General features: G+C 39.1%; 1 protein-coding gene across 2 annotated transcripts in view; it reads left to right on the top strand.

Annotated features, from left to right (window-relative positions):
- The first annotated feature begins 212 nt into the window (after positions 1–212).
- Positions 213–13,888, top strand: part of SLC35F5 (solute carrier family 35 member F5) — a 35,151-nt gene continuing 21,475 nt past the window's right edge. For both annotated transcript variants that reach the window (XM_065840580.2, XM_071810788.1), the window contains exons 1-6: positions 213–312; positions 2,898–2,968; positions 5,130–5,210; positions 9,442–9,583; positions 10,694–10,837; positions 13,162–13,224. In XM_065840580.2, coding sequence (XP_065696652.1) covers positions 9,449–9,583; positions 10,694–10,837; positions 13,162–13,224 — 342 coding nt within the window. In that variant the 5' untranslated portion in view covers positions 213–312; positions 2,898–2,968; positions 5,130–5,210; positions 9,442–9,448. The remainder of the gene's footprint in view (positions 313–2,897; positions 2,969–5,129; positions 5,211–9,441; positions 9,584–10,693; positions 10,838–13,161; positions 13,225–13,888) is intronic.

Raw genomic sequence — 13,888 nt, 5'->3', positions numbered from 1 at the left:
CCGAAACCTTGTGGCTCCACCCCTGAGCCGGCCAGGATGGGGCGGGCAGCAGCCTCGGAAGACCCGCGGGGCGCTGCCCAGTCCGCGGAGCGGGAACACCCGCGAGGGACGGGGGTGGCCAGCAGGGGCGGCGAGCGGCTGGCCGAGCGGCTCGATGGGGCCGGGCTGCGGGCGGGGCGGAGCCAGCGCTCGCTCGCGGCCTCGGGGATGGATTCTCGGCGCACCCACCATCTTGGAGGCGGGCAGGAGGGAGGGGAAGGAAGCGGGCGGTGCTGCCGCCGGACGGAGCCGCGGGCCCGTGCGCGGCCTCAGGTATCGCCACTGGTGCGGAGACGGGGCAGCGGCGGGAGGCGGGCCGCGAGTTGCGCGGCTGCTGCTCCCCCAGCCCCACCGCCTCTGTCAGCCACCGGCGGCGGTGTCGCGGGCGAGCGGCCTCGCCCGCCCAGTCCCCGGCTCGTGGGGCTGAAGGGGCGAGACCGGGCCCTGCCTCGGGAGGGGAACTTTGCCTCGTCACGTCGCTCGTGGGTGGACGGGTCGCGCCTGCCCGGGCCGGGGACGCGGCCGCGGGGCGCCCCTATGTGTGACCCGGCTCCCGCCGGCCGGTGCCGGCGTCCAGCGGGGATGGGAGGCAGCGTTTGCCGCCCCCTCCCTCTCGCCTGTGGGGCTTCGGCCCCGTCCCGCGGGGTGAAAGCTCCTCAGCCAGCCGGGGGTGGCCGACCTGCTCGGGGAGGAGGGGATGTGTGCACGGTTCGCTTTCCGGGCAGGTGGCGAGCTCTGTGTCCTGCCTGCCTGAGGTGTGAGGGGGCTGGTGCCTCCCCTGCCTGGGCTGCGTGTCTCTCCAGTGTTTGTCTGACGTGTGAGTGCAGGACGGATCCTCATTCTTCCTCCCTTGTGATCCTCAGGGCTTGAGCCGTATTTCTTTCTCCTCGGGCATCCCCTTTTTCTGAGTGTGTTAAGGAGATTTACTCATTTCCTGCTACTCTTCCCCAAAGATATCTGTCGGCAGGAAGGAGACCCCGTTCACTCTGAAAGCTGGGTTCTGGATGCGGTCATTTTGCCGTTTCCAGCGCGCCTGGAAGGCTCAGCTTTCAGAGGCAGGACTGACGTGCACTTCTGAAGCTGCTGTGCTTGTTCTTATCTGTGCCTGTTTATCATGTGACAAAGCGTCTTATGTTTAGATCTCGCACCAGACAAGATTATTTGGGTAGCGTGTGAAATGGGTGTCACTTGTAATTCTTAGCTATTATTACATGTGTAGCCACTGATGGTAAAGATTTTTTTATCTAGTGTTATCGGAAGACGATGAGAAGGAGGGCAGTGTCAATTTTCACTCTACTGACCCGAAACTAACTCGATGTGGTCATAGATGTTCATGTCCAACTGGGTCGTAGTCATGCTGGTGTGCTGTATGAATGAACCTTAGAAGTATGTGGTTAGATACTCCGGTAGCTGGAAAAGACTCTGGAGTATGCAATAGATTAATATTCTGTGTTATTATTGCTATATTTGTTTGAAACTTTCATGAGTTTTGAGTGCTGAATAGGAAACGTCTACAAGGTTTTTTTTTATTAGATACCAAGATCCAACTGTGCCATGATAGTTTGACAGTATGACTGTTACATTGTGCACTGCCAGATTCCCCCCCAAAAAATCTATCTTTATGTTAAGCTAAATTATCTTATTTTGGCATTAAAATTAATGGGTTTTCTGTGCATGCTTAAGGCTTGTATAGGTTTTTATTAAGCTGGGAATGGTGATCTCTACTGGCAGTACTGAGTACTGGTATGAAAAAGTTGTCTTTGAGTCCTTTTTTGCTTCACTGTGTTATACAAATTCTACAGGAAACTTTCCTTGAGTTAAGATTATAGGGCTGTAGCAAATATAATTGTCATGTTGCATAAGGCTCACCTTTCCTTCTCTTCTGAAGATTCTTGCTTTTGCTCTCATCCCATGATACTCGATGAAAGTTGAGTGGAGGTCAGAGTTGAGTTAAATTAATGTTGCTTTAATGCACATTTATAGATTTAGAAGAATGGGTGTAAAATGTATGTCAGTTTACTTTCCGCTTTTTTCCTGGTTAGAGTCAAAGCAGCTGTCTCTGTTTATTTTATTTAGAAAGTAATTGAATATGAAATGATAATCACCTGATAACAGTACATGTTAAAGGGGGAGTTGTATCCCAGAACTCTCGTTATTGGAGCAGCTGGTATAACTGGAAAAACTCAACCCATTTATTCTGTGTGCAAACCTTATCTTGGTATGTTGTCTTTTGAAATTGCTTATGAAATAATCTTGAGTAAATACAAGGAAGAATTTCAAGTTGACTTGCACCATGGTTTGTGACTGAGCTGCTGTTCTGTCTCTCTTGTTATGTACCCTTTTTTTTTGAGGGGGGGGATATGTTTCCTTCATAGAACAGCTGGAAGCAATACTACCATTTTGCAATTATTTGGCTGTTCCTCTACTTATAATTTTATCTTCCCTAGTTGTCAATACCATAAAAGCTATTTTGTATTTTGTGAACTTCATTTTATTTTCTTTTGGGATGGAAATTTTAATATGAAAAAAAAGTCATAGTCTGTGCAAAGACACATTTAGTGCTATAGAAATAAGACCGCACATTAGGTATCGATGGTGGAGTTAGACATAAGTGACTGACTGCATGTTCACAGCAGTAGAGTTGGAGAGGTCGTTGATCCTGTTGGCTTTGGTGTAATCAGCTACATGAACATATGTTGTCAACTACATAATGAGACCATTTTTATAGTTTTTTTGCGTATCGTAAATTAAAGTGGTGATTCAGCGTAAGTGATCCAGGATACTGTAACATTATAGAAACGAAATACAGTGTCATGACAAGGAAAATTTAGGATACTTTTTTGTGTTTTCTTTTTCAGAAGATCTTCATGTAACTGGCTGAAAAATGGTTCTGCAAGATGACAGCAGCAACTCTAACGCTGTTAAAATGGTAAATAATAAAAAAGTATTAAAAATATCTCCATGCTATTTCCTGAAAATTATAATTATATTAGAAATCCTTTTTAAATGAATATTCCTTCAAATGTCAAATTTAAACTGGTATATTTAAAGTTATACCATGTGGAAAGCATGTTTATTTCCTAATAATGGAAATGAAAAGCAAACATGCTGAAGTTTCTACCATATTTAATATAGTAGAATATTGTATTTTCTTTTAAACTATCATTTCTGTTTCAGCCATTATGTCTTCTGGTGGCTTAAATTTATCATAACTCTCTGTACTTAATGAATTAAATGTTTTTTAAGGGTAAAGTATCATTCTTAGAGGGAAGTGTTTTGTACAGTTCTCATTTTAGGTGTTCGATGTTATATTAATATGCTAAACTTTTATCCTTATCCTGAAATGGGTTAATTATTGGAAATGAGCGTTGAGCAGGGCGCTGTGATCAGCTCCAGTCAGGAATATAGCCCACAGCAGATCATGCATGCTGATAGAGGGTAAGATATATGTCTTGTGTAATAACCAAATGTAGGTGTAAGTTCTGCACCTGGTTACTTGAGTATAGTTAATATGGATTAAGTAAGGGCCAAAAGTAAGCAACCAAATAGTACCTTTCTCTTGGTGATATTTGCTTTAGTCTACGTGGAGGGAAGAATTTTTAAGCATTTTTTTTACTTTCTGTTTATTATTGTTGTTGTAGTACTCAGTTATTTTGGGTGCATAAATTAGACATGCACAAACGGTTTGGAGCTTTGTATGGATAAAAGTCTTCTGGTTTAAGTCTTGGTTATATGAGATACTGATTTTAATCTCTCAGTAGGTTGGTAGTGTAAGAAAAATATAACCAGCAGCTACTGTTTGTTTGTGAAGGCACTGAATTGAATAGGTGTTCAGGATCTACAGTGAGCACAGACTTTTGTGATATAGAAGATGAATAACCACATGCCTCTGTCCTAAATCTGCATCTTCAATCTTTTTTTTTTTTTAACCAGCCACAGTCATTTGATAGAATCTGTGGTAAAGGGCTTGAACTTGCTGGGTGCCAAGCAGTGTGTAAATCTTGATGAGTTCAGTAGGGGCTGAATCATAGGCTTGTGTGGTCCATATTTATAGTTGACCTCTGCATCTAATTTGCAATAGGTGAAAAGCATCCATTTGACTTTTACCTCCTATTCACAGTCAGCTGTGCTTGATAGGTAATCAAAAGCAAAACTCAGTGTAAACATTTAGTTTTGCCCTTACTGGTACCTCCGTTTTGCGCACTAATTTGTGACTCATTAATAGAGCGTTTTATTCCTGCTGATACAGGATATCCCTAAAACAGAGCTTAGCAAGGGTTCACATGAATAAGAAAAGAAAAAAATTGTAGCACTTCAAAGCAATAAAACTTTATGGCTTTATTGTTCTTGGTTGTTAGTTCCAGTTTTGCTTTGCCTTCTCTTGGAGCTCCATATACTTGCCAACATCTGGATTTGCAAATAGTTCCAGATTAGATGGGATTCCTATTGGCCTACTGTAACTTTTTTTTTTTCCCAAAGTCCCTTATGTATAATGTTTCTTTCCCTAAATAACAATTTTAAAGTGGATCTTGAATGTCTTTATAGGATCTAAGTTTAAAATAAAAAAAAATGTATTATGTAAGTTTTTGTTTGTTTGTTTTAAATATCATATCAAATGAAGGAAAGATACTGGGCTTCCACAAGAAATAACATGGAGGTGTCTTATCTTTCTAGATTATTTTAAGGCCTAAGAGCCTATATTGTGTTCCACTGCCTTTCTAATTCTACTGTTTCAGTTCTTTGCTTGGGAATGTATACTTAAGAAATAGGGCCTTTTTCCACATCGTTTAAAAAATTAGAACTTAATACCATCAGGTTCTTCTTTCTCATGGGAACTTCTTATATTCAATTAATAAGTAAGAGATAGTGTTCCTCAAAATATTAAAAATAGTAAATGATCCTGTTTTCTTGCTGTCCTGCTAGTATTTTTTCTCTAGACCAGTTTTTAGGGTTTTTTATGTCCCTGACACTTTGGACTTAAGCTGCAGCAAACTCATGTGGAACTTGAAATTTTAGAAATTGTTTTGCAAATATAAGTGCATAAAATACACACACACTTCTTCAGAGTTTGCTCTTTTTATTCTTTTTAGGAGACTACCTTCACTTTGACGTGATGTGTGAAGTTTGTTAGTCATCATTTTTTGCTTGGTTTTTGACAGTTATTGTAGAAGGTACGTATGAAAAAAGTAAATCTTGTTCCTTCTGTATTCATTTTTAACAGAGCGTGTTGCCGTTGATGTACAGAAGCCAAATGTAAAGAAGTGTGTGGAATTGTATTTCATTAGTTTATGAATGCTGGTGCTTTGTCAATAAATGGGATGTGTCTGTTTAAAACTTCTTAAAATAGTAGTTTCTATCGTCCTTGCATTCTGTGTTAAGTTTTACAGGTTTTAATTCTGTCAGAAAACTTAGTATATATGTTTCATTAGGGTTCTGTTTTTTTACTGAACATTATAGGCATTTTAGCATTGCTGCTTTGTAATTTTTTAGTCAACTACTTCCTTGAAGCTGCATTGTGCAGCATGATGACTTTGTAGTCACCCTTTCTTGTTAAGTTTTTCCTTATTATGGAAGAAGCATACAAAGGGCTATATTAGGCACACAAAAATGTTAAACAGGCACTTCGTAATCAGATGAGAAAGTAATAGCTGCTATTACGGTACCATATGAAAAACTTCAAGGCATAAGTATGGGCTCTTTAATTAGAATTCTGAAATGTACTTATCATAGGTTGAAAAGAAATGGTTCAACATGTACTTACATTCTAAATAACTTCAAATGTAACCTCTTATCTAAGAAGTACTAGATATTCTGTGATCCTTTATTTCCCTCCTGCTGAAGAATCTTAAGGGATTTGTGTAAGCCTGATACAGCTAAGTTGAGTACAGTATTAAGCAGCTACAGAATGCGCACAATACCTGTGCGTGATCTCTGTGCACAGTGGATGTGTGTTATGTGCTTCAAAGCCATTTGTGGTGAGAAGAGCTCGGGATGGGAGCATCTGATGTAGAGAGGTCAAATGGATCCAGCTACTGCGATTCCTTCCTGTCTCAGCTTCCTCTGCCCCTCCTACCTGCAGCACGTAACTGGTGGGAGGCTGGACTGGTTTCTATTTCTGATAGACCTTCCCGCTGTTCATGTCTTATGCTGTAGCCTGACAATGAATGAGATTTTTTTCCTTTTAGCTCCTTTGGAACTCTTTTATGCCCGGCTTTCATTTTTGATGCATATTACGCAAATGTATGAGCAATTTGTAGGCTATACATAATATAACTTAATATAATGGCTTGCAGGCTGTTAGTCATAATAAAATGAAGGCAAAGTTTATAGAGTGTAATATGTGCTACCTATTAGACCAATTCATAAAAACTGAAAAAACTCTTAGAAGGTTTCAGGCAGGAAAACCTTTCTATTATCTTGTTCAAGTTCAAGATAATATCCCTATTTATTCTCTTTGAGAACAAATGTTTTCTTCTTTATTCTGCATCAAATAAAAACTGCAATTTCTTGCTGTCTTTCATAATTTTGTCCCTCCCGACTTGCAGACTTCTGCTTTCTTTTGTCAATCCCACTGTTTTATCAGAAAAGCAGAATAATTATCCAGAACTGATGCCCACACATGGAATAAATCAGCATAGATCTAGTGGTATAATTATACTTCAGGAACTCTGCCTATTGATTTTTTTTTGGAAAGAAGCCCTTAGAGAAATGGAGGAAAAAATGTCAAGATTTGAACATGGCAGAGACTGTATTGCAAAGGAGAGGCATGACTCTAGCAGAGAGCTACAAAGATGCTGAGGGGTCTGGAGCATCTTTATTATGAGGAGAGACTGAGAGACCTGAGGCTGTTCAGTCTGGAGAAGAGAAGCTGAGAGGCGATCTCATCAATGTTTCAAATATCTCAAGGGTGGGTGTCAAGAGTATGGGCCAGACTCCTGTCAGTGGTGCCCGATGACAGGATGAGGGGTGATGGGCACAGACTGAAGCACAGGAGGTTCCATCTGAATATGAGGAGAAACAACTTTACTGTGAGGTGCCAGAGCCCTGGACCAGGCTGCCCCTAGAGGCTGTGGAGTCTCCTTCTCTGGAGACATTCAAACCCACCTGGACACCTTCCTGTGTGGTCCGCTCTGGTGAACCCGCTTTAGCAGGTGGGTTGGACTGGATGATCTCCAGAGGTCCTTTCCAACCCCAACCATTCTGTGATTCTGTGACTCAGAGACAGGAAACTGTGTAGTGATCTCAAATGCACTTGTATGTATCCAGGTGTTTAAATCAATCTGAGGAATAGGCTGGTTTGGAAAAAGAAATGGAGCTTCCTCACTGAAGACACTGTGGCACTGTCTCTTTCATGAATAATTTGTAAATAATGAAAAGACAGTAATTGTTTTCATGTTGACACCTGTGGAAAAAACAAAGCGTAATTTAAATTTGCTGAACTGTATTAGCAAAGCAGATTGCACTTTGTAGTGGGAGAGTTAGGAACTGCTCCACAAGGGTGAATTGTATTTCAGTTCCTTGAGGAGTTCTCTCAAAGATAGCGAGAGTTTGAGTTTATGATGATAAATAGCAAGGTATGTTATGTAGTCTGTAGCAGATTAACTCTTAATAAATTGCTTCTCAAAATGTATACATAAATAAGTTAACGTTAACCGTAGAGCTACCATATACACATCTTACTGAGGCTCATGAGTAAAAGATTCTAGTACAAGTAGACCAATAAATGAGATATTGGTCTCTGTCATTTGTGTTTGAGGGTATTTAATCACAAAATTGAAGGTTTTTCTAAATTTACCTCTTCCAATGGGCAGTCATAAGGCTGTATCACTAATCTGAATCCCCTTCTAGTAACATTAGTGGCTATAAGAACACGTGTAGGCCTTGTATGCTTATAATTAGCACTTGTTTGGGGTAGGTCCGGTGGGTCTTGAAATTTTTTTTACTTAAAAAACAAGCAACATTTTTAAAAGATTATTTGTTTTGCCTTTCTTAGTTTTTTGGAAAGTAGTTAACATAACTTTAGTGTTTTCAGTAATGATCATACTTATTTTTAGTGCAAGTTGTGCAAAGTCAAGCCCGCTAAAGTCGTGACGTACCGCGTACCCAAACAATATCTGTTCTGTTCTCTCGTGTTTACTCTGTTGAATAAAGGAGAAGTACTCAGCAAACTGAAGACAAAGGATTGAAGTTTAGTCATGATCTATTAACACTGCTGTAGTGCTCATCTCCTCCAGCAATTTTAATGTTTTAACTGCAAATAGTCTTCCTAATATGTATTTTTGCAGCTCAAGCCATATCTTCAGAATTTTCTCTGGAGTGGTGTACTCTATCAGTGTGTTAAAGCAGTTGGCTATAAGCATTTAAACCGAGTTGTGCTCTTCTGATAATTGCTTAAATTGACACCTTTATCTTATTACCTTGAACAAAGTTTTCTGGGAGCTGTGAGATGTGCATAGGAGAAAGAAAATAGGTTTGTGTGTGTCAAAATCCAGACTTGTTTATGTTGGAATTACTGGCAAGTCTGCATGACTTTTGTACTAGATGACAAGATTAAAGCTAGTTTACTGCTGTAGTTCTGATTTCTCAGAATATAAACTGTTCTAAATTGATTATTCTTATGTGTAATGTACCAGGGCACAGTCAAAACCATTAGGGTTTTGGTGTTTTGTTTGTTGGTTTTTAATAGGCAAAACTTTCTGTTTCATATATTGTATGCTTGCTCTCAGTTCGATAGGTTTTCACTAGAATTGGTGCATGCTTGTATTTCATAACTTACTAAATAGATATATACATTTTTTTGCGCTCACATGCATGTGCAATCTAATTTTGAAAGTTTATAATTAATCTTTTTTCTTTGAATTGCTTTATACTTTGAGGGATCATAATTTACTCAAATGTGTTGCTGTCTTCAGAAATTTTTGTTGAATGCTTAACTTTAAACATAATTCTGGCTACTTTTGGTAGAATTGTATTTGGCACAACACCTCAAACTAATTTCTACTGTCAGCTTAGAGTATCTGAATTTACCAAAACATAGGGTTTCAAATTCTGCACAATAGCATAGAAATTCCAAAAAGGCATTCTATTTTTTACCTACTTTTGCTTGCTTCAGTGGTAGAACAGTTGATAAACTCTTGAAAAGTTGAGATTGCTTCTAATATCTTTGAAAATCTTATGCCAGATCTGTCGAAGATCTGCTTTTTAACAAACATAAGTGTTTCCTGCGATATTGGGTCCATTTCATATGTATATGTGTGTGTACACGTATACGCATACACGTATACACATACACGTATATGTGAAACTCTTGCCCGCACTGGTGTATGTGTGGCTTTTTTTTTTTTTTGTAATTGTCACTGTTGCTAATCTTCTGGGTTTTATTCCTTTATCCATCTTGAACAGGTTACAAATGGTGTGGGTGTTTATCATGAACCGAATGAGCTCCCAGAGCAGTTCATCCACTCAACGTAGGCGAATGGCTCTAGGAATTGTCATTCTTCTCCTCGTTGATGTGATATGGGTTGCCTCTTCAGAACTCACTTCTGTAAGTATTGTTCTGTACATCTTAAAAGGAAAATAAAAGCATGTTTCAGAGAAAGATGCACAGAAACATGGTCATTCGAACACTCAATGAGTGTCCTAGTGTAATGTTTAACAGCCTTTTTGGTACGAAGACAATAACCCTTGGTTTAGTGAACTAACCTGTATCCACTAAAAGTTACAAACAAGCTCAACACAGTGACTGTTGCTTTCAAGACAGAAGGTGTTACTGATAACTTTAAAATTATACGACATAAGCTCATAAGTATGTACTGTAATTAGGGAGTTCATGTTTTTATTGCTGTGTTGATTAAATTAATGTCCGTATGTTTCCCAGCAAGCAGTAAATGAGCTGTCACAGGCTAGGTGGTATGGTAGGTTATAGTTGAGAACATCTAGGACCAAAGGACTTGGGTCATGGAGTTTAAGCCCTGTAATTGCAGAAAAGTTTGTCAGGATGTAGTTCATATATTCACCATCTTGAAATTCATCTGGTGTTTACTTCAGGTTTTAGGACTCAAAAAGGAGCCTGAGCAATGGAAATCGAGTTTTGAATAAATTCTTATCAATTCAAGGTTTCTGAACTGTCATTTAAGTTATGTTCCATAAAATTTTTTGAAACTAAGCATATAAATATGTTTGCTTAAAACACAGTTATATAAGAAGACATTTATTTCAAATGAGCTGCTGGAATCACTATTGATACTGAAATTTTACTTAATCAAAGTAATCTTTTCGAACTTGTGATTGCTATGCTATTGCTTATAAAAGTGGTCTTTAATTTAGAAAATACCTGTATGCAAACGTATTTTCAGTCCTGTTTGAGTTCAGTGACATATCAGTATGGTGCGTGGTTAGATACAACTAAAAAGTAACATTTTATCTTATAAAATGTCTCAGTGCCTTCTTGTTGGCATTTCAGATAGCTTGGGAGAGGGTACCTCCAGAGTAGATACAGCCACTTGTGTCTTTAGTCACATATGCCACTACTTGCAGCACTGTCATTTTGGGAACCAGACTGTTTTGGACAATATATGCTTAAACCTGTTCGTTCATTTTGTGAATTCTCAACTAATTGGTAATTTTGGATACTGCAATTATTTTCTTTCCACAGTATGTTTTTACAAAGTACAACAAACCTTTTTTCAGTACATTTGCAAAAACGTCCATGTTTGTTCTGTACCTCTTGGGATTTATTGTTTGGAAACCATGGAGGCAACAATGTACTCGTGGGTTTCGTGGAAGGCATGCAGCTTTTGTAAGTACTTTAACTCTGAAAATGGTTCTATATTTGTTGAAGTGTGTGCAAAGAAACCCCTTAAAATAGGACTAGAGAAAAACAAAATTTACATGTTTGTGAAATAGTGCTTTTAGAAAAGCAGTTATGAACTGAATCATGGCAATCGTAGTAGTCCTATGAGAGGAAGAAAACAAAGGAAAAAGCAGTATGAAATATGTCAGGAATCATAAGAAATGCTCTGCTGGGCCAGACCATTGTCCCTTCTGGCCTGGTGGTTTATCTTGGATGGTTGCAGAGGATGATTCTTTCTATGACAACCTTACAAGCCTCATTGCTGTTGATTCCCTTTTGCTTCTGCAGCACCTGTAATCAATGGAATCAGTATTTGAACATGGTAGTTGATTTTTATCACTGACCCTTTTTGTCTCTGGGAGAACTGTGAACTGTTGGCTAAGAAATTTTGAGGTTTTAGATGTGATATTTAGGAAGGGTGGTAGAATTACATTTTTGTTGTTGTTAATACTCTATTTTTGTAGCCTTTATGCATGAGTGACCTTCTGATGCACATTCTGGAACAAGGCGTAATTTGTGCTAGAGTGTAAAATTATTGTCATATGACAGAAATACATGCTTTTTTTCCAAGGAAATTAAGAGATGCTGGGAAGAGTGCTTGTTCTGTGCCAGTGTTTCAGGATGCTGAGCAGCAGGGCTCAGGAAGCAGTCAGGCATTTGGCCTGATGTTAGTCTTGCATTAAACTAACAGAAAATGTGGTCCAAGCACATGCTGTTAATCAACATGTCTATAGAAAATAGCTTGTATGAAAGGAACTGACTTCAGTTCTTCTCAATATATTAGACTTCAGTGATAGTGACAGTTGTAGGTGTAGTATACTCAAATTGAAGTATTATATCACATTAAGAAAAATGATTTTTATTATTAAAAACAAAAGACCACCACAAAGAAACGCCACACAAACAAAGAACCCCAGAACAAACAACAACAGAAACGCCCAACTGTTCTGGGTTCTTAAAAAATCTAGTGTTAAACACATAGAATATTTAGAGTTGGCTGATATCTTGAAATCATTTTTGCTAGACCAGCCTTTAATACCAAGTGCCTGTGCATAGTATGGCACATTAGACTCGCTGCTGCTCAGGATCTGCGTAAGATAATTGAGAAATAAAGGGAATTTACAGATTCTTTACTGGAGGTAATGACACTGAAGTTGTACATTGTATTAGTTGTACAAAGCAACTATAGTGACCAATTTTATGAATCTAAGCAGATGAGCAGAATAATGGGCTGTTTCTTAGTGTGAATTCCAGTAGTTATATTGACCATCTGAATCTTCTGTCCCCTGCAAAGAATGCAGATAATTGCAAAGAATGAGATGTATGAGCCTATAGGAACTGGACAGCCATGAGGAAGAGCGCTTGATCTGTCATGTTTTGTGTTTGGCATTCATGGCACCACTACTGGAATCTTCTTGTTCTTTCTTTCTAATCCAATAAAAAGTAATTTTAAAAATAATTTGTAGGATATAGCCATTATTTTTGATGTTAGCATGTTTTGAAAGAACAGTATGGTGACAGGACTGTAGTGTGCAGTTAGATTACCTTTTTATTTCTTTTGCACACCACTCTTCCCCCACCGCCCTGAGGAATTTAGTTAAATATTCAACTGTGTAATTATTACAAGTCCCTCCAAAATGTCTTGTGTTTACTAATCTGGAAAAAAAAAATATATACCTTTATAGATTATTATTTAAATAATGATTGTTTAGGTAAACACCTATACCTCACTTTTAAGCCCCTTTCAACATTAGAGGCTTTGTTTAATAGATTTTTGTACTAACATGGTAGACCAGGTCAGGGAACAGGGGTGGGTAGTAGTGCTTGTTAAGATGCAGAAAGGAAGAGGCAAAATGATACTTAACCTCACCCAAGTTTAAGTCTTGTTAAAACTAAAGCAAGGTTCCAGGTTTTTATGCAACGTTGTCTCAATAAAATGAAAAAACGAGAGGCTTATTGTTAATATATGCATAATAATTTAGTGAAGCATGTCTCACTAAGACTGAGCTTTACAGGTGTTGGCTTTCTAAGAGCCTGATCCTGCATTGATACCTGGGTAATTGAATTCAATGGGGCTTTCCAAGTCATACAAGGAATTACTGAAATTGTTTACTGAACTTGTAAACCCTCTTGTTTATTGGGGAGGAGGGCTGGAGGGAGAGAGAGAACTGTAGAGAAAGGCATTAAAAAACTTCTCAAAAAAATCTTATAACTTAGAATTCTTATAACTTTACTTTGAAAGTTTATTACATTTAAGGTTCTGTAATTAGTTTGCAGATGCTGAAGGTTATTTTGCTGCTTGTGCAACAGATAACACTGTAAACAGTTCTCTGGTAAGTGCCTGAATTTGTGAAGGTCAATGCTTTACAGTGACATGACACCATTATCCTGACTTACAGTTCTTAAAATATAGTTGTCTTAAATGTAATACTTTTTAGTAAAGGGGACTGTTAATGTGTATGTTACTAATAAGTGCTGCAAATATTGTCATTGCTTATTATGAGAAATACAGGTGTCAGCTCCAGTCTTCAAAAAGGGCAAGAAGGAGGACCTGGGTAATTATAGACCGGTCAGCCTCACCTCTGTCCCTGGGAAAGTAATGGAACAGCTTATCCTTGGTGTCATCTCAAGGCATATCAGGGATAAGAGGGTCATTAGGGGCAGTCAGCATGGCTTTACCAAGGGTAAGTCATGCTTGACCAACCTTATAGCCTTTTATGAGAATGTAACAAGGTGGATGGATGATGGCAGAGCGGTGGATGTGGTCTACCTTGACTTCAGTAAAGCCTTTGACACAGTCCCTCACAGCATCCTCACAGCTAAATTGAGGAGGTGTGGTCTAGACAATAGAGTAGTGAGGTGGGTTGCAAACTGGCTTAGAGAAGCCAGAGAGTGGCGGTCAATGGTGCGGAGTCCAGTTGGAGGCCAGTATCTAGTGGAGTGCCTCAGGGGTCAGTACTGGGGCCAATATTATTCAATATATTCATTAACGATTTA

The sequence above is a fragment of the Patagioenas fasciata genome, chromosome 7 (assembly GCF_037038585.1).
Source record: "Patagioenas fasciata isolate bPatFas1 chromosome 7, bPatFas1.hap1, whole genome shotgun sequence".
NCBI lineage: Eukaryota > Metazoa > Chordata > Aves > Columbiformes > Columbidae > Patagioenas > Patagioenas fasciata.
This window is presented reverse-complemented; position numbering and strand designations above follow the sequence as displayed.